This window comes from Eulemur rufifrons, chromosome 2, assembly GCF_041146395.1.
Source record: "Eulemur rufifrons isolate Redbay chromosome 2, OSU_ERuf_1, whole genome shotgun sequence".
In the NCBI taxonomy this organism is placed as follows: Eukaryota; Metazoa; Chordata; class Mammalia; order Primates; family Lemuridae; genus Eulemur; species Eulemur rufifrons.
Window position 1 is genome coordinate 85650127 of NC_090984.1, and position 23456 is coordinate 85673582.

A 23456-nucleotide genomic window follows, 5' to 3' on the forward strand; every position below is an offset into this window, starting at 1 on the left:
TGTTTTATACTTGTGATGTGAAATGGAAGATAATTCACCAAGGTAAAGTATTGGGCTTCTAATACCGTGCTCTTGTTAGGCCCCACAATATGGTTTCAATGTGAGCACAACTCAGGTCTTGCAGATCTAGATGAGGCTTGGCCTGGAAACCTCTACCTTCTTTGTGGTTGTTATTAAATCTCTGTGATGTATGTATATTAGTAGCTTTTCCTATGCTGTTCTCATCATCTCCTGCACCGAATAATTTCTGATCTAGATTAGTATTTTGTAAATTTGAGTAAGATGTGGACTTTATTCAAAGGAAGAAATTTATTGAGCTCCTTCATTGTAGATATAATTTTATAATGTTTATGTTAGATTATAATGTAGTTAAATAAGTATGCAGCCATAAAGAGCAAATAAATACATAATACGTATACTACTTCAATATTATTTTGATACTAATTTGACTAAAGTTTGAAAAGTTAACTAAATTGATGCATGCAAGGTAAATGCTGACGTGACATATCCTCTGCAGATTCTTTTGTGTTTGTCATTTTTTAAAGATACCATGATAACACCCTCACTACTTTTCTCCACTTGAACTGCTGCTGGAAACTTTTGTTCACACTGTGGCTTTCATTTGCCTTCATTAAATCAGGGTTTCTGGCACATTGGAGCATATCTGTAGGTGTTAAATAATTATTTTCCTAGTAAATTCAGGAGCTGAAAAACATCTTATTTGATTATTGTTGGGTGTTTAATATTTTTCTCACCTGTACATTCTACTCATAGTAGAAATAATTATTTGTAGTAAATGTTACTCTCCTTAAAACATATTGTTATGTAAAACATTGAATGAACTCATTTGTAAGGGATCTACTTGAATGTGAAGTGAACCTAGGTCTAGTGCTATCACCTCTTCATAAGATCCCAGGTAATGCAGGTTAGCTTCTCTTTTGCATGTTGTGATGTTTAGTTATTTGTTGATTACTATAGAAGGCTTTTTGGATAAAAGGCCTTTTTTCAGATTGTCTTAAACATGGCTTTCTAAAACTGGGAGGGAAGTGTTGTTTAGTGCATAATAAGTCGAAGTATTAGTATCAACATGTCAAGTGTTTTCGTAGGGAGAACTTGGTGTACCTCATTATTTAAATTTTTGTAATGTAAAATGTATGTTTTGAACCTTTAGTATGTCAGAAAATGGCTACATCTTTGTCTACTGTGATCTTGAGCAAGTTTCACTTTCTGAGCTTTTATCTCCTTTTCTGCACAGTGGTTGCAGATCATGAGATACAAAAATGTTGAGGGATACTAGGCACTATTTCTGGTAACATGAGGACCCCTAGGGCATAGGCATTGGGGAGGAAGAGGCATCAGCTGGTACAATGGCCACAAGATGCAAAAGAGTTTAGGAACAGAAAGAGGACCAAACTGGGTGTTTGTGAAAATACTTTGTAGATTAAAAACATTTCTTACAGCTCAGGTGCTGTTTAGGGAAGATGTGGTGTTTTTCTCTTTCCTTGGGCTATGGTTAGCTACAAGGCAACCTTGCCTACGAAATTGGATCCTGCTTTGAAGGGTGGAAAGGAAGAGGCTGGACCCAGGAGTCACAAATTCCAGTAATTTGTGATTTCTGCTGGAATGATTACTGTTATTTATTTGTGTGAATAGTCCTGTTCTATAAGATTGGCAATAGGAAAGAGAGGAATAGGCTTATTACCAGAAATTTTGGTTGAGGGAGTTTTGTATTATTTCTGACCCTTTTCACATTCCCCTTTACTTCACTCTTGGCTTTGCTGTTTGGAATGCTATAGTTTTGTCATCTAATAACCCAGCACTGAAATCTAATCTTGGGTATCAGATTCTCTTTTGTGGTTTGATTTGTTAATAATTAAAATACCTAAGGGTTCTGGGTGTGAACTGTGCATACTTTATAATTAATTTAGAACCAGGGAAGTTAGAGTTTTCTATGAAGTAATTAATAAAACATTGTGGCTTTAAGAATGTATATAAATATACAGAAATAACCAAAACATATAGGACATAGTTTAATTATGCTTTTATAACATAAACGTGAAAGATAGAAGTATTTTTAAGCTTCTTGGTGTCCTCTTCCTTTCTGGTTTGGGTGTGTAGGAGTCTGTTTATCAGAAATTTTGTTAGTGTTGATGCTGGTTTGGCTTGTTTTTTTTTTTTTAATCTATGTAAACATGACCCTAGACAGCTGTGTTTAATATAGTAAAGAATCATGGAGAAACTTTACAGTGTTTCTTGTTGGGACTTAGTGTCTGTGTATTTTAGTACTTAAAGGATGTGGTTTGGTGCTTTGAAAATGAGAGGGAGGTCGCCTAACTCATAGCTTAATGCGTACATGTCTAGATTATTCTGTACTGGAGGTTATTAGCAACATGAAAGTTGTTTTTACTCTGGTTAAACTGAGAGTATTAAGTTAAATAACTTTAATGTGGAAGTGTTTGTTTACACATGGCTGGTGAGTAGGATTTTCTTTAAAATCTGATACTGCATAGGAATGTTTTAGGTAACTAGAGTTCTGGAAGAAAACTGCTACTCAAGCCAAACTATTTTTTGCTTTGCAGAAAAGTAACCAAGATTGAGTGACTATGGTCTGAAAGAGTGTCCTCTGTTTCTCCACCTCTTATCTCTGAGAAAGCAGGGTGTTAGATCAGGTGGAGTTGTGTAATTGCATCAACTACCTGGGCTGCTCAAGTATCGGTTAGTCAGACTCATAATAATGTTCCACTTAAGAGATTCTTGCTGATTGGCTGGTTTAAGTCCTTTGGTTTGACATTGATTCACTCTGATGAATGCTTGCCATGTATAGGCACTGTGCTGCATGCTCCATGAAGGATACAAAAAATAAGATTACCCTTACCTTGAAGATGAGCTAGAACGTGGTAAGGGGCCCAGGGGAGGCACAGTTCTAGGACTTAAAAGGAAGTCTATATAGTTGCCATTTGGTAATATTGATAGGGTAGGGGTGAGGTAGTGATGAGACCTGGGCAGGGTGGGGCCCAGTTGGATAAGTGGTTTCCGTGGTTCCAGTGGGTAAAGGGTGGGTGACAGAAATGGTCAAAGGGTAGAGAAGAAAGGTCAAATTGACAGGATTGGGCTACTGTGAATGTGAAGGGCAAAACGGAGGGATTAGGCAGGAGCTCTTAATCAGAAGCCCTGAGATTGCCCCTAATCCTGTCAAAATCATTTATATTTATATTTTTGGGGGGGATAGAGAACTTGGACCTTTCCTCAGATTCTGAAAAGGGTCCAGCACCCACAAACGATTGACCACTGCTGTGCTAAGTTTTCAATCTTTGGTGACTGAGAGGATGGTGAGGCTTGTGGAGAAAAGAGGCAGTTTTACGTTAGAGCAAACTGGTCCTTGTGGGAAGGATGGTGGGATTGAAAGAATAGGGTGGCTTGCCTTGTCCAACTGGGTTTCCCACCCAGCGAGTTAAGTTGATCAATTGCAGTGGATTGAGTGACAGTGAAGGGCAGGTGTTCTCAGTCAAAGGAATTCCTTAGCATTATTTCCTCCCTTATTTGGAGACTAGATTGATGAAGATGTGGGAGACTAGAATGTGATTGTAAGGTAGTTTCTGGTGTTTACTTTTCATGGAAAAGTGCCTCTTATGTTCTGTGTATGATCCTGTGGGGATCTGTAAAAATATCAGACAGGGACTCTGTTCTTAAGGAGTTTATGGTCTGTAATAATGTAATACTTTCCTCTGACTTTTCATTCAGCTTGGATCTGTGTATGTTCAGTTACCTGTGACCATTTCCTGGGCAAAGAGAAACATTTCTGTTAAAATGAACTTGAAGTGACTTTGGTTTGTCTTTTGGATTTCCTTTTAGAGAATGGAAAGCACTGGGAAGGGTTTAGACATTACAATCATAAATATACTGTACTTGTAATTAGGAACCTCTGTACAGCTGATTTTGTGACTTTTAGGCACTCATTTGACTCTTGTGACTATTGTGTGTGTGGGTATGTATGTACACACACATATATATGGCTTTGTTTAAAATACTATAAAGCTCATTTAAAAAAATGACCCAGCACTGAGTATTCTAAGATGAACTACCCTTTCTATAATTGATCATTTAAAAATACTTACTATACTTTAATTGGTCAGTTTCCATGTTTCTGAAATGAGAATAATTGTATCTTACAGAATTGTCCTGAAGATGAAATTAATACGTATACATACATAATGAAGCTCTTTAGAATAGTGTATATAGCTACATGGTAAATATGCAAAAATATTAATGGCTACATCATTTATAATATTAATATTTTAAAATTAATACTGTCATTTTCCCCTTCCCCATGGGTGAATGTGGAAGGTGGCTATTCTTGTTATAAAGGGATTTACAGTGAGGTACTTAAATAGCAAAATTTCCGGTGCATTTATTTAAATGTTCAATTTATATATGTCTTTATTTAAAGTTGTGAAAGTTAAGGGCACTTATACAAGGCTGATTCAGGTACTAACTAGATTGCTCATTTAGGTTATAGGATGAGAGATTGAAAGTCACCTGCATTTAATTAAGGAATGGATTGATTGTCTTGACTGCTGTTATCTTTCAGTTCTTTTTTGTTTGACTTTCCATGTGTTTGTCTTTTTTTCTTTTCATCTTTTTTTAGTTGCTTTCTGATTTATTTCCTGTTCAGTTTTCAGTAATGGGTGTGGAGTAGGGCAAGAACTTATGTTGATGCCCGTTGTTTGAACCAGGAAGGAACATCTGCATCAGACAGCTTGGGATTTAGTGGGGAGGGACTTCAGATAAGTTCCTGCATAGCTGCCCTACCCGGGGAACCACTGAAATCCAGTTACCTCACTGACTCCAAATCTGAAGGTATGTAACTCCACACTTTGTGTGCCTGATGAACATTTCAAGCTTTATTCATCCAGTGTTTTCCAAATGCTTCCATTTATTTCTCCTTAAAACCACTAATTATGGAAAAATCTAGCTGTGTACAGAAAGAGTAGTAATAAACCCCTACTTAACCATCATGCAGCTTCAACAATTTATCATCTCATGGCCAGCTTGTTTGCTGTATGCTTCCAACCATTTCTTCCCTCATACTATTTTGAAGGAAATTCCAGACATCATATTATTTCACCTAAAATTATTTCAGGATTTAACTCTAAGAGATGAGGAATTAAAAATGCCTACACACATTTTGAGAACTTCCCAGAAATGTAAAAAAAAAAAAACAATACACACATACACACACATATATGTTGATTTTTTTATGGTTCGACTAAAGACTCATTTGTGGTGTATTTGTTTGATTGGTCTCTAGTATAATGTCTAAGTCAGTCTCTCTCTCTCTCTTTTTTTTTTTTTTTTGAGACAAAGTCTCGCTCTGTTCCCCAGGCTAGAGTGAGTTCCGTGGCGTCAGCCTAACTCACAGCAACCTCAAACTCCTGGGCTTAAGTGATCCTCCTGCCTCAGGCTCCCAAGTAGCTGGGACTACAAGTGTGAGCCACCACACCAGCCAGTTTTTTCTATTTTTAGTAGAGACGGGTCTCGCTCTTGCTCAGGCTGGTCTCGAACTCATGACCTCAAGTGATCCTCCCGCCTGGGCCTCCCAGAGTGCTCTGATTATACCCCTGAGCCACTGCGCCTGGCCCAGTCTCTCTCTCTCTCTCTCTCTCCCTCCCTCCCTCCCTCTCTCTCAACTTGGAATTTGTTTTGAATAAACCAGGCATTTTTGCTCTGTAATTTCCCACAATCTACATTTTGCTGTTTTGTATCCCTCAGGTGTTGTTTCACATATTTCTCTGCCACTTGTGTTTCCTGTAAATTTGTAGCTGGCTCTAGAGGATGTAGCAGGTTAGAATTGATTTTTTTTTTTTTTTTTTTTTTTAAATAAGGGGTTTTCCCCCCATTGAGAGAGAGGCATGGCATGTCTGGTTGTGTTTTCAGTTTTATGATGTTAGCAGCTACTGATGATCAATGCCTAGATATGTTAATTTAGTAATACTGGCAAAATGGTGATATTTACTTCTTCTATTCTTTCTATTTATTTTATCAAGACCTATCAGGAAATAAAATTTAGGGCATTTAATGGTGTTAAGTGTATCTTCTTTTGAATTAGTTATTCTCTCTGTGACATCATAGCAGTGATTAATATACAATACCCGATTTGGTGTTGAGCTATATAGTGTATTATATTGGATAGTTGATCACCGCAGAATGACTTCGGACCCCCTCGTTCATCTAGTTAGGAGGTTGTCTTAAAAAGTGCTTATTGGAAGTTACTTTCCAGCAAGAAATCATAATTAGGGATTAGTATGCACTCAAATTAGTGCATACTCCTATACTTGTATAATGTTATAAATAGCTGTTTTAAAGTCTTACCTGCTTCTGGTAAAGTTTTTAAAAACACATTCATGTGCTTAATTTTGTAAAAGTACTTTTTAGGCTCGATTTGGGATCAGGAAATAATAGTCTAAAATAATTACGTCTGCCTAGTAAAGCTAGCTTTGGTATTACTTATCGAAGACCTTTGTTTCTAAGATGAGGTTTTTTTTTTTGCTGGGGGGGGAGGAGAGGAGGGGGGCAAGTAAAATTGTAGAAGGGAGGTTTGGAAGATAATCTGATTTTATACAGTTTTCTAATTACAGTAAAGTCTCATTTCATAACTGCTGCATTTTATATTGGGGTATGAGATCTGGGACCCACTTGGTCCCTTTGAGGACCTTGTAAATAGTCTTCTATTAATGTTTATATTAATGATATATTTTTGTTTCTGGGAAGAATACTGTGTTGGGGGGCGGGGGGCGGGGGGGAACACCAGTCCTGGCCGGGTGGGGTGGCTGTTAGCATTCTGAAAGGCTGAGGCAGAAGGATCGCTTCAGGCCAGGAGTTCCAGACCAACCTCAGCCCCATCTCCACTAAAAATAGAAAAAAAAACAGAAAACATTAGCGGGGGGCTGTGCACTCCTGTAGTGCCAGCTTTTTGGGAGGCTGAGGCAGGGAGATCTCTTGAACCCAGGAGTTTGTGGTTGCTGTGAGCTAGGCTGATGCCACGGTATTCTAGCCCGGGCAACAAAGTGACACTCTGTCTCAAGAAAATTAAAAAAACAAAAACAACAACAAAAAAACTGGTCCCTTCATAAGTATTTCATTTAAAGCAAGCAGCTGAAGGTGGTTTACTAGAAAGTAGTCTAGGGCCTTGTGGTTTGACCAGCTCAGTGAAGTTCCTGAGAATGTCTGTGGTGGGGTTAACACAGAAGATTTTCTTCAGTGAATCGAAAGGTAACCAGATACTTTACTTCTTTCCCTTCACACATTCTTATCCCTTTTTTCTTTTTCTTTTCTTTTTTTTTTTTTTGTTGAGACAGAGTCTCACTTTGTTGCCTAGGCTAGAGTGAGTACCGTGGCGTCAGCTTTAGCTCACAGCAACCTGAGACTCCTGGGCTTAAGCGATCCTACTGCCTCAGCCTCCCGAGTAGCTGGGACTACAGGCATGCGCCACTATGCCCGGCTAATTTTTTCTATATAGATTTTTTTTAGTTGTCCATATAATTTCTTTCTATTTTTAGTAGAGACGGGGTCTCGCTCTTGCTCAGGCTGGTCTCGAACTCCTGACCTCGAGCGATCCACCCGCCTCGGCCTCCCAGAGTGCTAGGATTACAGGCGTGAGCCACCGCGCCTGGCCATTATCCCTTTTTTCTTGATTCACTTCAGATCTCATTCAAGGTGAGCAGACTTCCCTTCTAATACCCAAAGCTAAGTGGGGTTGATTCTTCACATATATGTGCAATGGAATAAACCTGATTTCCACTTCTCTTTGGGGTATTTTCTGAGTTCCCTTTCAGATAAAATTTGTTTTTCAGCAGTCTGTCAGATGGATCTTCAGCAAGTTACTTTTTAGGTAACTTTTTAGGAAATAACGCTGTGACAAACCTTTCTGACACATAGCAGTTTTGTTTTCTGGTGCTTCATCTTGGATTCAGCACAAAGGTAGAGGGATCCAATTGGGGCACTTTGCACAGTAGAGATGGACATTACATTCTCACCCTGATTTCCAGATTAAAGCTGTCTTATCTCAAATAAACATCATTCATTCAAATTCAACAAACATTTTGGAGCAAGGCTCTAGGGCAACAGTGGTAAAAGAGGTAGATAAAGTCCCTGTCCATGAAAGCCTGTATCTTAGTGACAGTATCCAGAGTTCTCCAGGCAAAATAGTGGCATTCCATATAGGTTTCTCTTTTGCTCAATTATCTGAACATATCCAGACGTGGTTTTTGAGGAAAGTCAGAATGTGCCTTTGTGTAGAGAGAAAAAACTACAAGCTAGGTTTTAGAATTTCACAACATAACATTGTCTTTGTCACCTTTGAGTTTGTTATGTAGAAAATGGATCACCTATGAATAAAACAAGAAACCTGACTTCTACCTATTGTATTTTCTCTTTTTTATCCTGGCCTCTAGAGCTAAGATTTTGTGCTAAATTGCAATAGGTTTTCTCAGTTTAGATTTTTGGATATAATTCTTTTCTCTCTTCTCCCCACTTTCCATCATTAGTCTTGGCTAGTAGGTTAAAATTTTCTCTGATGTTGTCGAGTTGATGATTAGCTACTTCTGGTCCTTTGGGGGTGGTAGCTAAATGTACACATGGTTAGTGCAGGGCTTGTATTTTTCAAGGTGATCTCAATTTGTGTTTTGTTCCATTGTTTGACAGACTTAGTTTTAAATTTAGATAATAAATGGTCCTTTAGGCCAGTGCTCTTCAACCTGAGTCCATGGACCCTGATGAGCTTTAGAGGGTGTTTTGTGAATCTCCTGAAACAATGATGTCAGACTTTGGAGATATGTGCTGTTTCCTCACAAGGGGCCTATTTTCTTTCATCAGAATTTCAGAGAACTTGGTGACTGCAAAAAAAGGTTAATAACCACTGTACTTTGTGTAAAGGAGATTTTAATTAATAGGAATAACATTTCCTACCCCCCCCCCAACATTGTTGCAGTAAGTTAGAAGATTGTCCGCCTTTATTTTATTTATTGAGACATTTGAGACATTCTCTTTTCCTGACTTGGATTATACAGAGTTCAAATCAAAATAGCTGTCTTATTATTTTTCTTTTATGTGCTCTTAAAATATCAAATTTAACCAATGAGTTCTTTTTTACATTTACGTTTTACATTTACATGACATTGTTTTGGGTTGAATTGTGTCCCCTCCCCCAAATTATATGTTGAAGCCCTAACCTCTAGTACTTTGGCATGTGACAGAATTTGGAGAGAGGGCCTTTAAAGAGGAGGTGATGAAGTTAGAATGAGGCTTTTGGGGTGAGCCCCAATCCAGTCTGACTAAGTGTCCTTAGAAGAATTAGACACAACAGAGACCAGGAGTATATGTGCACCAAAGAAAGAGCACATTGAGGATACAATGAGAAAGTCGCCATCTGCAAGCCAAGGAGAGAGGCCTGAGGGAGAAACCAAACCTGCCAACAGCTTGATCTTGGACCTCCAGCCTCCAGAGCTGTGAGAAATAAATTTCTGTTATCTAAGCCTGTGGTGCCCAGCCACCGGGCCGCAGACATGTCCGCAGAACTCCGCCAGCCCATTTCCACCCCCAACCCTCGGACTGTGGAAAACTTGTCTTCCATGAAACTTAGGAAGGGGGGCAGGGGACACACAGCAGGAGGTGAGTGAGTGAGGTGTTTACAGCTGCTCCCGATTGCTTGCATCACCCCGCCACCAGTGGAAAATTTGTCTTCCATGAAATTGGTCCCTGGTGCCAAAAATGTTGGGGACTGCTGATTTAAGCCACCTAGCGTATGGTATTTTGGCATGGCAGCCCAGCAACCTAAATATACTGACAATGAAGTAGTAATTGAATGACAAAAGTGTAGTAAAGTAACTGCTTCTCTTTGCCCCAGTGTACTCTTGGGGAAATTGTGAAGTGTTGTGTATAGCTTCACGTGGTCCACTATCCAAACAAGTTGGTAGGACCAACTCTAGATATAAGAAATGTTAATGTTAATTTCTACTTTTTTTTTTTTTTATATTGAGACAGAGTCTTGTTCTGTCACCTGGGCTAGAGTGCTGTGGCATTAGCCTAGTTTACAGTAACCTGAAACTCGTGGGCTCAAGCAATCCTTCTGGCTCAGCCTCCAGAGTAGCTGGGACTACAGGCAGGTACATAACCACACCCAGCTAATTTTTTGTTTCTATTTTTAGTTGTCCGGCCAATTTTTTCTGTTTTTAGTAGAGACGGGGGTCTCGCTCTTATTGAGGATGGTCTTAAACTCCTGACCTCAGGCCATCCGCAGCCTCTCAGAGTGCTAGGATTACAGGCATGAGCTGCTGCACCCGGCCTAATTCCTACACTTGTTGGTCTTACTCTTTATTGATTTGTGTAGCATCTTACAATTTCTCATTTGCCTGTGGTTATATTTTAATGTCATTCTCTTCTGTTCTTTAGCATTTCTCATTCTATTTGGACTAATTTTTGTAAATAAATCAATTATAAATTGACATGAGAACAGCATCAGTATATTCTCCTGTGTGTGTTTGGTATAGTCATTCTAACTTTACTGTTTGGTAATGTCATCTGTCCTCAGGCCTCTGTTCCAGGCTGTCATATTTAATTTTTGAATTTTCTCTTTACCAAAAATAAAATTTGAATGTTTCTAATGATGTCTTTTTTTTTTTTTTTTTTTTTTTGAAACAGAGTCTCACTCTTGCCCGAGCTAGAGTGCCATGGCGTCAGCCTAGCTCACAGCAACCTCAAACTCCTGGGCTCAAGCAATCCTCCTGCCTCAGCCTCCTGAGTAGCTGGGACTACAGGCATGTGCCACCTTGCCCGGCTTATTTTTTATACATATATTTTTAGTTGTCCAGCTAATTTCTTTCTATTTTTAGTGGAGACGGGGGTCTCACTCTTGCTAAGGCTGGTCTCGAACTCCTGAGCTCAAACAATCCACCCACCTCGGCCTCCCAGAGTGCTAGGATTACAGCCCAGAGTGCTAGGATTACAGCCGTGAGCCACTGCACCTGACCCATATTTAATTTTTGAAGTTTCTCTTTACCAAAAATAAAATTTGAATGTTTCTAATGATGTCTACTTTTATTGCTAAGTTTATTTCAATTGATTGGAAGGGTTTAGATTTGGAAATGAACGAAAGGCTAAGGGATCAATGTGTATTTCTCAGGTTTGCCATGAGGGCAGAAATTCCTCTGATTTGTTCATGCTGAAGCCCTGGGGCCTAGCACAACTCATGACACATACAGGGAAGTTAAATATTTGATAAACAAATGGATTAGTTTTAAGTAAGGTATCAAACGTGAGCCATTCAAAATTGAACCCATAGCCCCAGTTCTGCTTCCTTTCATGCCATGAGGCATAAGCTTGTTAAGGAGTAGCCCATCCACTCCTTTCCTCATTGCATAGTGTGGTAGGTGAGAGCGTGGGCTTTGGCTCCTGACTGCATGCTCATCCAGGTTCCATGATACACTTGCTGTGTGATCTTTGCAAGTTCCTTAACCTCACTGTGCTTTGGTTTCCTCATCTATAGTAGGAGATAAAGAGTATTCACTTCTTAGGATTTTGTGGCTATTATGAGCTAAGAACAGTGCCTGGTATGTAGTAAACATCTTAGAGGTGTTAGGGCTATTATTCTAGAATAAAAACAAGATACTCTGTTCTCACTTATGTGTACCTTTTATCTCTAGCACTGCTTTGGTTTCTTTCCTTAAGCATAAAAAGAATTCTCCACATTAAACAAAACCCTTGCCTTAAAACTGGCACACTTGTCTTGCTGGTAGCAGTGAAAATTAGCCCTGTCCCTTTGCAGAGTGATTGGGCAAGACAGATCCAATCATAAAAACACTCGCATTCTGACTCAGGAATTCCATGTCTGGAAATCTTTTCTCAGGACATACCTTTAAATGTATAGGAGACTGTATCTATGCAGATGTTACATTATAATGTCCGTGGTTAGAAGGAATGGTTAATAAACTCTTGTACTTACACATTGACAGGTGATGGGTTTGAAGACCATGTATAATAAGATGGAAAATACTTGTGATAGGAAGTACAGTATTGTATATGCATTATGATTACAACCATGTTAAGGAATACATACTCACGTTCAGGTATTTCCCTAGGATAGGACTTGTAAGGACTCCTTTAATCCCCCCTCTTTCCCCCCAGAATCTGGATTTATGCAAAGCTGGTTCTAAAGGCTCAGATTTTACTCTGAAATTAGGTGTTCTGTAGACCTTGTTATGAGCCAGTATCTTTGATATATATGGCTTTAGGAATTCCAGGTTTAGTCAAATTTCATGGAATGGGATGGGAATGGGTTTACAAAGATGAAGGTCACTCTGTGTACTCAGGGAATAGTTTTATATGAGGGATAAGCAAGTACGCAAACCCCAGAATGTACTTACCAGGTAACATTTACAGTTTGGGCTCCTTGGTGCCTAATGATTGATTTTTCTATAATGTAGCTGTCTCATATTACCTCTTGGATACATACAGCCTGGTAGTGCTGTATTTAAATACCATTGTGAATTCTAAGATGGAAGCTGTGAGCAATGAGTTCTTGAAAACCATGCGTGTGTTTCCAAAGCCCATTCTGTGTATTATTCAGTGTCTATTAACAGACAGCAAAGGATTTTTCCATGGTGCACCTCCAACCACCCAACCCTCCTGAGGCAAAATTCAGAAGTTCCATGAAATGGCTTTAGAGAATATTCCTTAAAAAGGAAAAATGGGAGTCTAGGCAACAGAGCTAGACCCCATCTGTAAAACCAAAGGGGGCAAAAAAGTTAGCTGGGCTCACCGTGAGCTTGTAGTCCAACCTCCTCTGGAGGCTGAGGCAGGAGGATCTTTTGACCCTGGGAGTTTGAGGCTTTTGTGAGCTATGATGGTGCCATGGCACTCCAGCCTGGGTGACAGAGCAAGACCCTGTGTCTTGAAAATGAAAAGGGGGGTGAATTCCCTCCCTGAGAAATCATTCCCCCATTATTTTGGAGCTTAGTTTGAGAAATATTATCTTTTCTGACCTATAGTTTTTTTTGTTTTTTTGTTTTTTTAAGGCACTCTGTCCGAGTTGGGTGCGTTCTGTCAGTGTTCCGAGGGATACTGGGGGGCAGGGACAGTCCTGTTCCTCTGCCTGTATTCACACCCTCATGGTCTTGGCACTTTTTCCAGTTCAATAGCCATGGAAGCAGCTTTTACATACCTTTACGTTGGTGTGACATATGTGATATGGCATGTCTGTTTTTATACATCATAGTTCTGTAAGTTTTATGTGGCACTTAAAAATTTACCTAGTTTGAAAGAGAAAGCCATTTGAATAGATGCTGTCAGAGTAATTTTATTTGTGCCATAATCGAACCTAGGTGTTTGATATGCCGTCTTTCGTAGTGCGGAAAAGTATAGATCCAGGAGCCTCAGTTTTCTACCCAGTTGTAATCTTAATTTTACCACTACCTACCTGTGGAGCTTTAAAAGTCATTTTAGTTCTCCTTCCTCATTTGCAAAAACAAGGATTTCATTATATATGGACTCAGTGCTTTGCTGAATTTGCTACTCATTTGTATAATGTGCCGGTGAAGAAATCTATCATAAGATGGTCTCTGGAAGCTTTTAGAGTTTTTAAGAAGCAAATGGTGCATTTACTTACTGTGCACTTTTTTCCTCTGAAGGTACAATGGTAAGGTTCCTTCATGTACTATTCTATTTTTATTCCTCTGACTTTTATAAGCAAAGAATGGCTCTTATGCTAGTAAATGACTCCTTTTTGGAATTAGTATTCCTGCCCTTAACGGAAGCAGGAAGAAACAGGAAATGCCTTATCTTCTAACCTGTTTTGATAGGCAAGGCTGAAGACTAACAAGTAAGAAAACAGGCAGCTGCCTTTGATGTTATGGCTTCCTATTAGCACTAAGAGAAAACTCATCCTTTCCCCTGTTCCAGCCACGTGTTACCCTTTGGTTGCTCACCAGTCAAGTCTGCCTCTCTACAGACAAGAGTTAGTGTGACTGTTTAGGCTTTGGGATTTATCCGTGCACATTGTTTTTAAGCACAGTTATCTTCTATGGCTTCATTTTGGGATTGTACACTCTTTAGGTGAGAGTTTTCCCAGCTTTGAGCCGAAATTAGACACGAGAGTCCAAAAGGAATACTGGAATAATTGAAAGTGGGATTTTGGCCTTCACCGGAATAAAGTTTCTCAAGTTCTGTTGACTTGTTGTTATTTCTCACCATATTCCTGGAAACATTTCGGTGACAGGTGTGTATGGAGACTGTCCTTCACAGCCAGGCCTAGTGAGGGAGTTGCTGTGGTGAGTGCTCACTTTCTCACCCTCCAGTCACCCCTCCACCAGGCACTGTGCCTTCTCATCCATTGCAGTTTCTCACGGCAGCGTCACCAAGGGTCACTAGCACCAACGGAAATGATTCTTTATTTTACCTTGCTGCAGAGTCTCAAGTGACTGCTCCTTCCTTTTATGTGTATTTTTTTCTGATTTTAAAAGTGATACATGTTCATTGTGGGAAATCTTGAAAAAAGACTTGTAATCTCTGTCCAGAAAACTTTTTCCTCATTGAATTGTTTCTGTGACAACTGATATCTTCCTTTCCTCTTGTTTCTCTCCATCAGATCTGAATCAGTTGGCCTGTGGATATTTCTGTCTTGCAGACACTCAAGCCCAACATCTCTTAAACTGAACAGCTCTGCCGCTCATGCTCTAAATATGCTCAGCCACCTTTGTGATTCCTCCCTGGGAGGTATCACTCTTCACACAGTTGCTGAGCCCTAAGATGAGGACCCATCCTTGACTCCTCTCTCTCTTCCTCCATTTTTAAGTCACTAGTTAGAATCTTGTTTTTCTTATTACTCCACTTACTTGTCATCTCTCCACTCCCAGTGCCTTAGTTCAGACTCTCTTTATTTCTCAACTACCTGAGTTTCCCCAAAGCATCATCTACTTTTGAACCTCCAAGGACTTCAAGGCTTAACTTAGAAAATCAGAGCTTCTCTGACCTGTTCCTACACCCTCAAGTCTGAGTGTGGTGCTGGTGGCCCTCTCTCCCCGCTTCATCCACACTTCTTCCCTCTGTCTTCTCCCACGCTCCCATCGTCTCTCCCAGCACCCTGTACTATGCTTACGACACGTATTTCATTCTGCTCTCATTGCCTATTTACTTTTCTGTCTCCGTAAGGGCAGCAACTATGTTTTTTTCATAATCGCATCAGTAGTATCCAGCCCAGAGTGGTTAGGAAACTTATGATGATAAATGGGTAGAAGGAAATGCACATTTTTAGGGTAGAGGTTGGTAGGAAAAAATTTGAGGCTGTTAAGTTAGTTTTGCGGTCCTGGCTGTCTTAAAAAATCTTACTGATATGATTTGACTTCCCTACCTGGTCTTGTGGTCATGGTTCTGTGAATAAGTCTTCCAAGTGTGAAGTATGATAGGGTAAAGCTGATAGGTTGGCTGGAGTGGGCTCCAGCACCTTGCACTGACAGAAGGTAGGCTTTCCTGCAGCTAACATCAGTGTAGCAGAGATGACTGGAACAGTTGTGCTAGGGATGCAGAGGAGGGCACAGTTTAGTGACCTGGTGATTGGATGTGGGAGAAAATGGGTCTGTTTTTTCCCCTTAGAATAGGTACTTGAGTGTGGACTTTCTGCCTGGTTTTTGGTCAAGCATTACCGCCTTGCCCCTGTTAGTAGCCTATTAATAGTACCCCAGCCCAAATCCAGAGCCCCACTGACACTCTTATATTGATTGGATCTAACACATGATCTGTAAAGTCCCTTCAAACTCCAATCTAAAGTTAATAAGAGATTCTGGGCCCAATCCCAGAATTCTGATTCAGTGGACCCAGGGATCTTAACAGGGACCCTTCTGAGAGTCTAAGATGTGTAGGTGCTAATAAACCTCCATTTTATTTCATTGCAAGCGAGCAGGACTTTATTATAGCAAACTCTCAAACTATAATTGTGATGCAGAGGATGGCAACCATGGAAACCTAGCTGGAGCTTTACCCATGCCTGTCTTTGTGTGGGGGGTTTGTTGGGGATGGGGAAAGTGCCAGCACCTGGTGTGATCTGTTGGAGGTTTAAAGTTTTAATTTCATGGATTTTTGCAGCAGATGTCCCTGGTTCCCTGCATCATGTTCTCAGTCTACCACTGATTTCAACCAGAACTCAAGGTTTTTGGGCCGGGCACAAGGGCTCATGTCTATAATCCTAGCACTCTGGGAGGCCGAGGCAGGAAGATTGCTTGAACTCGGGAGCTCAAGACCAGCCTGGGCAAGAAGGGCGAGACCCCGTTTCTACTAAAAATAGAAAAAATTAGCTACTTGGGAGGCTGAGGCAGGAGGATCGCTTGAGCCCAGGAGTTTGAGGTTGCTGTTAGCTAGGCTGATGCCATGACACTCTAGCCTGGGCAATAGAGCGAGACTCTGTCTCCAAAAAAAAAAGAAAAGATTTTTGCAGTTTCTCTGAGTCTGGCCAGCACCTTCCCACTTTCTGCCTCAGGGCTTTCAAACCCTGCAAGGGAAGGGGAGAGATTATCCCTAGGCAAGCTTCCATCAGTGAAGGATTCATGTTCTACTTCCCTCAAGGGTCCCATGGAATTGTCCCCACTTCCCAGAGATCACTTTGATTATGTATCCTTATTTGGCTTTTTTCCTTCCCTCACTTCTATTCCCTGGGATCATCTCCTGTTTAATCTTGCTAACACTTTACATACAAGTAATGTGTCAGTTGAGCTTACTTTACAGCTTAAATGCAAATAAAAGCCTTCCCTAAATTACATTAGTTTTTTCTTAATGTCCCTGTCTATCAATAATAGCACCTAAAATAATGTGTGGGGGAGGAAGTTGAAAAGAACATACTGTGCAGTGCAAAACAGCACATACATTGCTAAAGTTTAAATTAAATTTATGCATACTCTGTAATGAGATCATTATGTTAGAATTTATTTTTCTTAACCTCCATTTCTTTCATTTCATTTAGGAGAGGGGTTGAAGGGTTATGAAAACCCAGAAAATTGTTGGCACAGAGAGACAGCACTAGATGTGCCTCCTTTTTTTTTTTTTTTTTTTTTTTTTTGTTGAGACAGAGTCTCACTCTGTTGCCCAGGCTAGAGTGAGTGCCGTGGCGTCAGCTTAGCTCACAGCAACCTCAGACTCCTGGGCTTAAGCGATCCTACTGCCTCAGCCTCCCGAGTAGCTGGGACTACAGGCATGCGCCACTATGCCCGGCTAATTTTTTCTATATAGATTTTTAGTTGTCCATATAATGTCTTTCTATTTTTAGTAGAGACGGGGTCTCGCTCAGGCTGGTCTCGAACTCCTGACCTTGAGCAATCCACCCGCCTCGGCCTCCCAGAGTGCTAGGATTACAGGCGTGAGCCACCGCGCCCGGCCTAGATGTGCCTCTTATTCATTTATGTTATCTTGTTCTTGAGGAATTCTGGGTGGCTCTATAAGACTGAATTATAGAATATAATGATAGAAAGCTATTAAGAATGCTACAGTGCAGAAAGGGGGAAGATTTGTACAGATGGTTAGGATATAAATTGCCAAAGATCAGAAAGATCCTGATGAGATACATTTCAAGAGTATCATTTAAAAGACAACTTGTGTGCCTTAAATGTGAGATTTTCTTTTACCTGGCTAGAAGACACTCATATTTTTTCTTTTAGCTGAGACTGGACTCTAGGAATTAAAAGTTGAAGTGAAAAGTAAACTTGTTGCAGATGATCACATGCATTCCTGATTACAATGGACATCTGAGCAGTTCCCATGGAGGCTTCTATATTGTCGGCACTCAGTAGAGGTTGTGGGGCAAATGAGAGGGGGGAACATGGCGAGTTGCCTAAGATGTGTCTTAGACTGCTGTCCCGTGAGTGAGAGTAGGTGGAACTGAACAGGCTTAGACCAGTAGATGCCGTTGCCTCACTCCCACCGACCTGTGACCGCAGCTCTTTATTTTGGTCTGTAGATTTATTTTGTGGGAGATCAGGCATCCCTGGAAAACACTTTCTTCAAACCAGGATTTTGTGGGTAGCAGCGTGCTATTTTATGTAAATTGTTAATAATCTAATGACTACCATTAGATAATCATTGTCTATCTAGTATTTCAACCACTCAGTTAAGATTTCAACTCACACCCAGAAAGGAAGTGACTTGCTCAAGGTGAAATGATATGGCAGGGACTAGAACACAGGTCTCCGTTACTTAATCATCTTTTTGTCTCATTTCTGAAATGGCTCCAATCGTCACCCCGGGCCAGGGAACAAAACAAGGCACTATTCTTCTGAGCTAGTTCTAAGTGGTTTTAGAATTAGTAAGGATTATACATTCTGTATTTAAGATAGCACCAGGAAATTTGACAGTTAAATGTTTATGCAAATCGATGATTTAGAAAATCAAGACTAATAGATGGGCAAAGTACATAAGTAAACAAGTGAAAGATTGTAAACATCTAAATATTGAGCAGTATGGGAATAGTTTAGGAAGCAGTACAATCATTTTGATGGGCATTTTTGCAGCTAATAAAATGCTAGTTGTGATAACCTAGAAAGAAATAGTGTTAAAAAAACTTTTCTAAAAACAAAATTGGTTTCTTAATCAAATGTATATTTCTTTCCTGTAGGGCCTCTGTTATGCACCTAAAGCCATATTGGAAATTCCAGAAGAAAGAGTGCCCTCTGGAAGTCAGCAGGGAAACACTGAGAACTCCTGTGAGCCACCAAAAGGCTGTAAGTGATGAAGAATGCAGAGCTAGCTACATAAAACCAAGTGTCTTTCCTTCAGTCTCTCTTGGTAAAGCATCATCTGAAAAGCCTTTTGGGATCCTTTCTCCAAATGTGCTGTGCAGTATGAGTGGGAAGAGTCCTGCAGAGAGCAGCTTGAATGTTAAAACCAAAAAGAATGCACCATCTGCAACAATCCACCAGGGCGAAGAAGAAGGACCGCTTGATATCTGGGCTGTCGTGAAACCTGGAAACACCAAGGAGAAAATTGCATTCTTTGCAGCCCACCAGTGTACCAATAGGATAGGATCTATGAAAATAAAAAGCTCCTGGGATATTGATGGGAGAGTTACTAAAAGAAGGAAAAAATCAGGGGATCTTAAAAAAGCCAAGATACAGTTAGAAAGGATGAGAGAAATCAACAGCAGGTGCTACCAACCTGAGCCTTTTGCGTGTGGCATCGAGCACTGTTCTGTGCACTATGTGAGTGACAGTGGAGATGGAGTCTATGCTGGGAGGCCCCTGTCAGTTATACAGATGGTTGCCTTCCTTGAGCAAAGAGCTAGTGCTCTGCTAGCTAGTTGTGCGAAAAACTGCACAAACTCATCTGCTGTTGTGAGGTTTTCTGGCCAATCCCGAGGAGTGCCCCCAGCCTCTGAGCACTTCTCTGCCCCAGGAGCATGTGAAGAACCCATAGAAAGGGGAAATCCTGAAGCTGGTGAAGCACAGAGCGAACCAGTCCGTGTCCTCGACATGGTAGCCAGGCTGGAGTCCGAGTGCCTGAAGCGGCAGAGCCAGCGTGAGCCTGGGAGCCTCTCGAGGAATAACAGCTTCCGTCGAAATGTGGGCAGGGTGCTGCTTGCAAATAGCACTCAGGCTGATGAGGGCAAAACAAAAAAAGGCGCTGTGGAGGCACCTGACGCTCAGGTGAATCCTGTGGGGTCTGTAGCTGTAGCCTGTGTCCCCTCAAAAACTGACAATTCTCCTAAAGGGGACAAGGCCTGGGATGGTGCTTCTCAGGGCTGTCTCTCATTGCCAGCAGGTGTGAATTTCCACATGGACGATGCAGAATTAGAGCCAGGTCCGCAAACTGCCATGAAAAATAGCAATAGGTATGATGTGGAAATGACAGATGACCTTGTTAGGTTACCTTTTTCTTCTCACACCTGTCCCCAAGCCACTGAATTGCCCGCAGATGCTGTTGATGGTATGAGTAGAGAGCTTGTGCCACTTACTGGCCACAATCCTGATCAGAGAAGAAAAGTATCTTTGTGCATTAGTATCACTGTGTCCAAGGTGGAGAAAGACCAGCCTTCTAATTTAAACTCCTGTGAAGACCCACTTCCAGGGATGTTGTTTTTTTTGCCACCTGGTCAGCACCCATTAGACTGTTCTCAGCTGAATGAAAGCACAACACAGGAGTCCTCAGAGCCCAGCCGGTGCGATGCTGCTGCTCAGGGTGACAGCGCATCTGGGGAGAAAATTGCTTCCGCTGAGCCGTTTGTAGCACCAGCTACTTCCCTGGAAAGTACATTACCAGTGCTTGAGGCATCCAGTTGGAAGAAGCAGGTGTCTCATGATTTTCTGGAGACCAGGTTTAAAATCCAGCAGCTTTTGGAGCCTCAGCAGTACATGGTTTTTCTGCCCCACCACATTATGGTAAAAATCTTCAGGCTACTTCCCACTAAGAGTTTAGTGGCTCTTAAATGTACCTGCTGCTATTTCAAGTTTATTATTGAATACTACAATATCAGGCCAGCAGATTCTCGCTGGGTTCGAGATCCACGCTATAGAGAGGATCCTTGCAAGCAGTGCAAGAAAAAATATGTGAAAGGGGATGTGTCCCTGTGCCGGTGGCACCCCAAGCCCTATTGCCAGGCATTGCCGTATGGGCCAGGGTATTGGATGTGCTGCCATCGGTCTCAGAAAGGCTTCCCTGGCTGCCAGCTGGGGCTTCACGACAATCACTGGGTTCCTGCCTTCCACAGCTTTAATCGGGCAATCCATAAGAAAGCTAAAGGGACTGAAACTGAAGAGGAATACTAAAGTCCATGTGAGAGCCAACAAAAGGACCCATTTTTAAAGCCACAAAATACCATTCAAGTGAGTGTTGCCTCTTGAGAGTTATCACTCTAGGAGAATCTGTACTTGCTCCATCAGGACCGCCATTGCTCAGGCATTTTTTAAACTCTTAATTTACGAGCTGTACAGGAAAATTGGTCTCATTGTTTTATAGTGGCATCTCACATTGGATCCAGGGTAGTATCCCAGTTTGATTCACTCGGCTGTTTTCCTAAACCAAATGCATCCTGAGGATGAAGACTTGCCGCCATCAAGGACGTTCAGAAGAGTTCACTGCAGACTCTGCAGGCTGTCCTCAGAAAGAGGTTCTAGAAATGTTTTGTGCACTGGCACCGTATTTGAAATAAGTGAATAGTGTCCTATGAAAAGAATAGCAGGACTCTCGGATGAAAGGTATTTCTTAAAAAGGAAAAGTCAGGCACCTTACCTTAGACCTTGTATGCTCGATCCTGTGAGATTGATGTTTGTGGTTGGAGATGGATTTCATGCCCTGTGGTGTTTACAGTGTATATAATGGTGGTGTTTTCACAGGGCTATGAAAGTGCACATTAACCCTGAACGCCTTTACCTTTAAGTGAGTGCTTTGGCCCCTCTGTAAATAACATGATTAAAATCCAGTTGTATATAATGGACAGCTGGCTGAACAACTTAATCACCACAATGCAGCTAGGATAGTGTTGCGGCTATAATTGAGTGTTTTTGATTGTCTAGTATCAAATTTGTATATCCTGTATAAAATATGAATGTTTCCCAAATAAACTATGAATGTTTCCTGTATAATATATGAATGTTTCTGAGAAGAAACTCTAAATAGTTAAAAGGCTAACCTGTTCAAAGGATACCAAATAATGGTTTAACTGGACAACCTGAAAATTAGCATAGAGAACAATCTTTTGTTATATTTTAGTGATCCGCCAAGATTGAGAGAATATTATATAGTCAGATTATAACATTCTTGTCTATTTTATCCTGTCTGGTTACAATTTTTTTTTAAACTTCAATAAAAACATGCATCTTAAATGAGACCTGAGTTTTACAAAGACTTTTTCCTCCTTTTGTGATACAGTATTGAAAGAGGTTCTTGTGAATTGAGGCGTAAGAGTTTAAAAAACTTTTTGAATTGTTGGAGTGGAGGAGATAAAATGTTTTCTGCCACAGAAAAGAGACCACATCTCCTTCAACACTTACTTTGAGTTGTCTGCCCACCACCCCCTGTATTTCCTGTTTGGTGTGAGGTGTTATCTAGGATATTTTACAACTTGTCCAGGCATAATCAATCATTTAGAAGTCATTAAAGATACCTCTTCACATAATGCTTGGTGGGTGGGCTGGAAGGTTTGGGGCCACAGAAAGCTACTGTGATGGGGGGACCTAAAAACTAGGTTGGCTTGAAATTAAGCACCCACCAAAAACCCTGCGACCAGCGTAAGCTCCAGGCTTGTGGCGAACAGATGGTAAATGTTCTAGTGGGAGGTCCTATGCTAGGTGACATGCTAGGCTGGAGCTTGCAGGCTCATCGGATTTGTCTGTGACACAGGACCACAAGAAGAGGCTGGGAATAGCTTGCTTTTCTTTCAAGAGAGTTTTCCTCATGACTCACCCCAGCTGAGGCATGTTGGAAAATGCTTTTAAGTCCTGGAGGCCTTCCTAATAGGTTTGTTGTGATTCATAATTTAGGATTAAAGGAGACAATGCACATAAAGGACTTTTGACTACAGCTTGGTGTGTAAGTGCCCAATGTTAGCTATCATTGTTATCAGCTGTGGTTCAGCGTTTGCCCGGCACGGACACAAGTAAACAACTCTTTGGTTGGTTTTCACGAGTCAGCCACTCCTGACCTGGTTTTCATGCGGGGACACAAAGCTGTGACTGTGTGAGGGGTTAGAGTGACCAAGAGCAGAGGGCACAGCAAGAATGCCCCAGCCCCACTTGGCATGCAGTGCTTAGGCCCTCAGAAATCACCGACGACCTGTTTTGAACTATGCAGCAGGACCTGGTTCCCAGTGCCATCTGCATGAGTGACAGGATTTTAGCAGGTGGCTTCGGAGGGCACCCCCCCCTTCCCTGGTTTTCACTTCCAGACAAGTGTGGCTTTCCCTTAGAAGGAAGATGCTGTGCTTCAGGGCCCCCTAGTGCCAAGCTGGTGAAAGCAGCCCAGTTGTTAATTCCCTGCACCAGTGTGGCACTGCCCGCCCCCTGCACTGCTGTGGGGTTAAAGGATTGAGCTGGAAGTGAAAAAAAGGGCCAAGATTAAAATTTGCTTTTTTAGGCTCTGTCAAAATGACTCTGGGTTAAAACGGCCACGTTCTGAAAGGACCATTCAAAATTTGCCACAGACTCTGTCTAAGCACACTGATGGCTCTGTACTTTGGCAGCACCTCCTTTGGAAACCCACCCCGTGTCTCCACTCACCTTTTCTGGCTGGTGCCTCTCAGCACCTGTGCACATCTGCCACCGCACATCCCTCTTCCCTGTCACTGTACAGTTGACCCTCCGCACCTGTGAGTTCTGGGTTCAACCACCCGTGGATTGAGAATACTTGGAAAAAACTGCATCTCTACTGAACATGTAGACTTTTTTCCTTGTCATTATTTCCTAAATAATACAGCATAATCACATGGCATTTACATT

At 41.2% G+C, this 23456-nt stretch overlaps 1 protein-coding gene across 1 annotated transcript in view; it reads left to right on the forward strand.

The window, feature by feature from the left end:
- Positions 1-21847, forward strand: part of FBXO34 (F-box protein 34) — a 71457-nt gene extending 49610 nt beyond the window's left edge. Inside the window, exon 2 of the mRNA XM_069464970.1 lies at positions 18644-21847. Coding sequence (XP_069321071.1) covers positions 18654-20789 — 2136 coding nt within the window. The 5' untranslated portion in view covers positions 18644-18653 and the 3' untranslated portion in view covers positions 20790-21847. The remainder of the gene's footprint in view (positions 1-18643) is intronic.
- The last annotated feature ends 1609 nt before the right edge of the window (positions 21848-23456 follow it).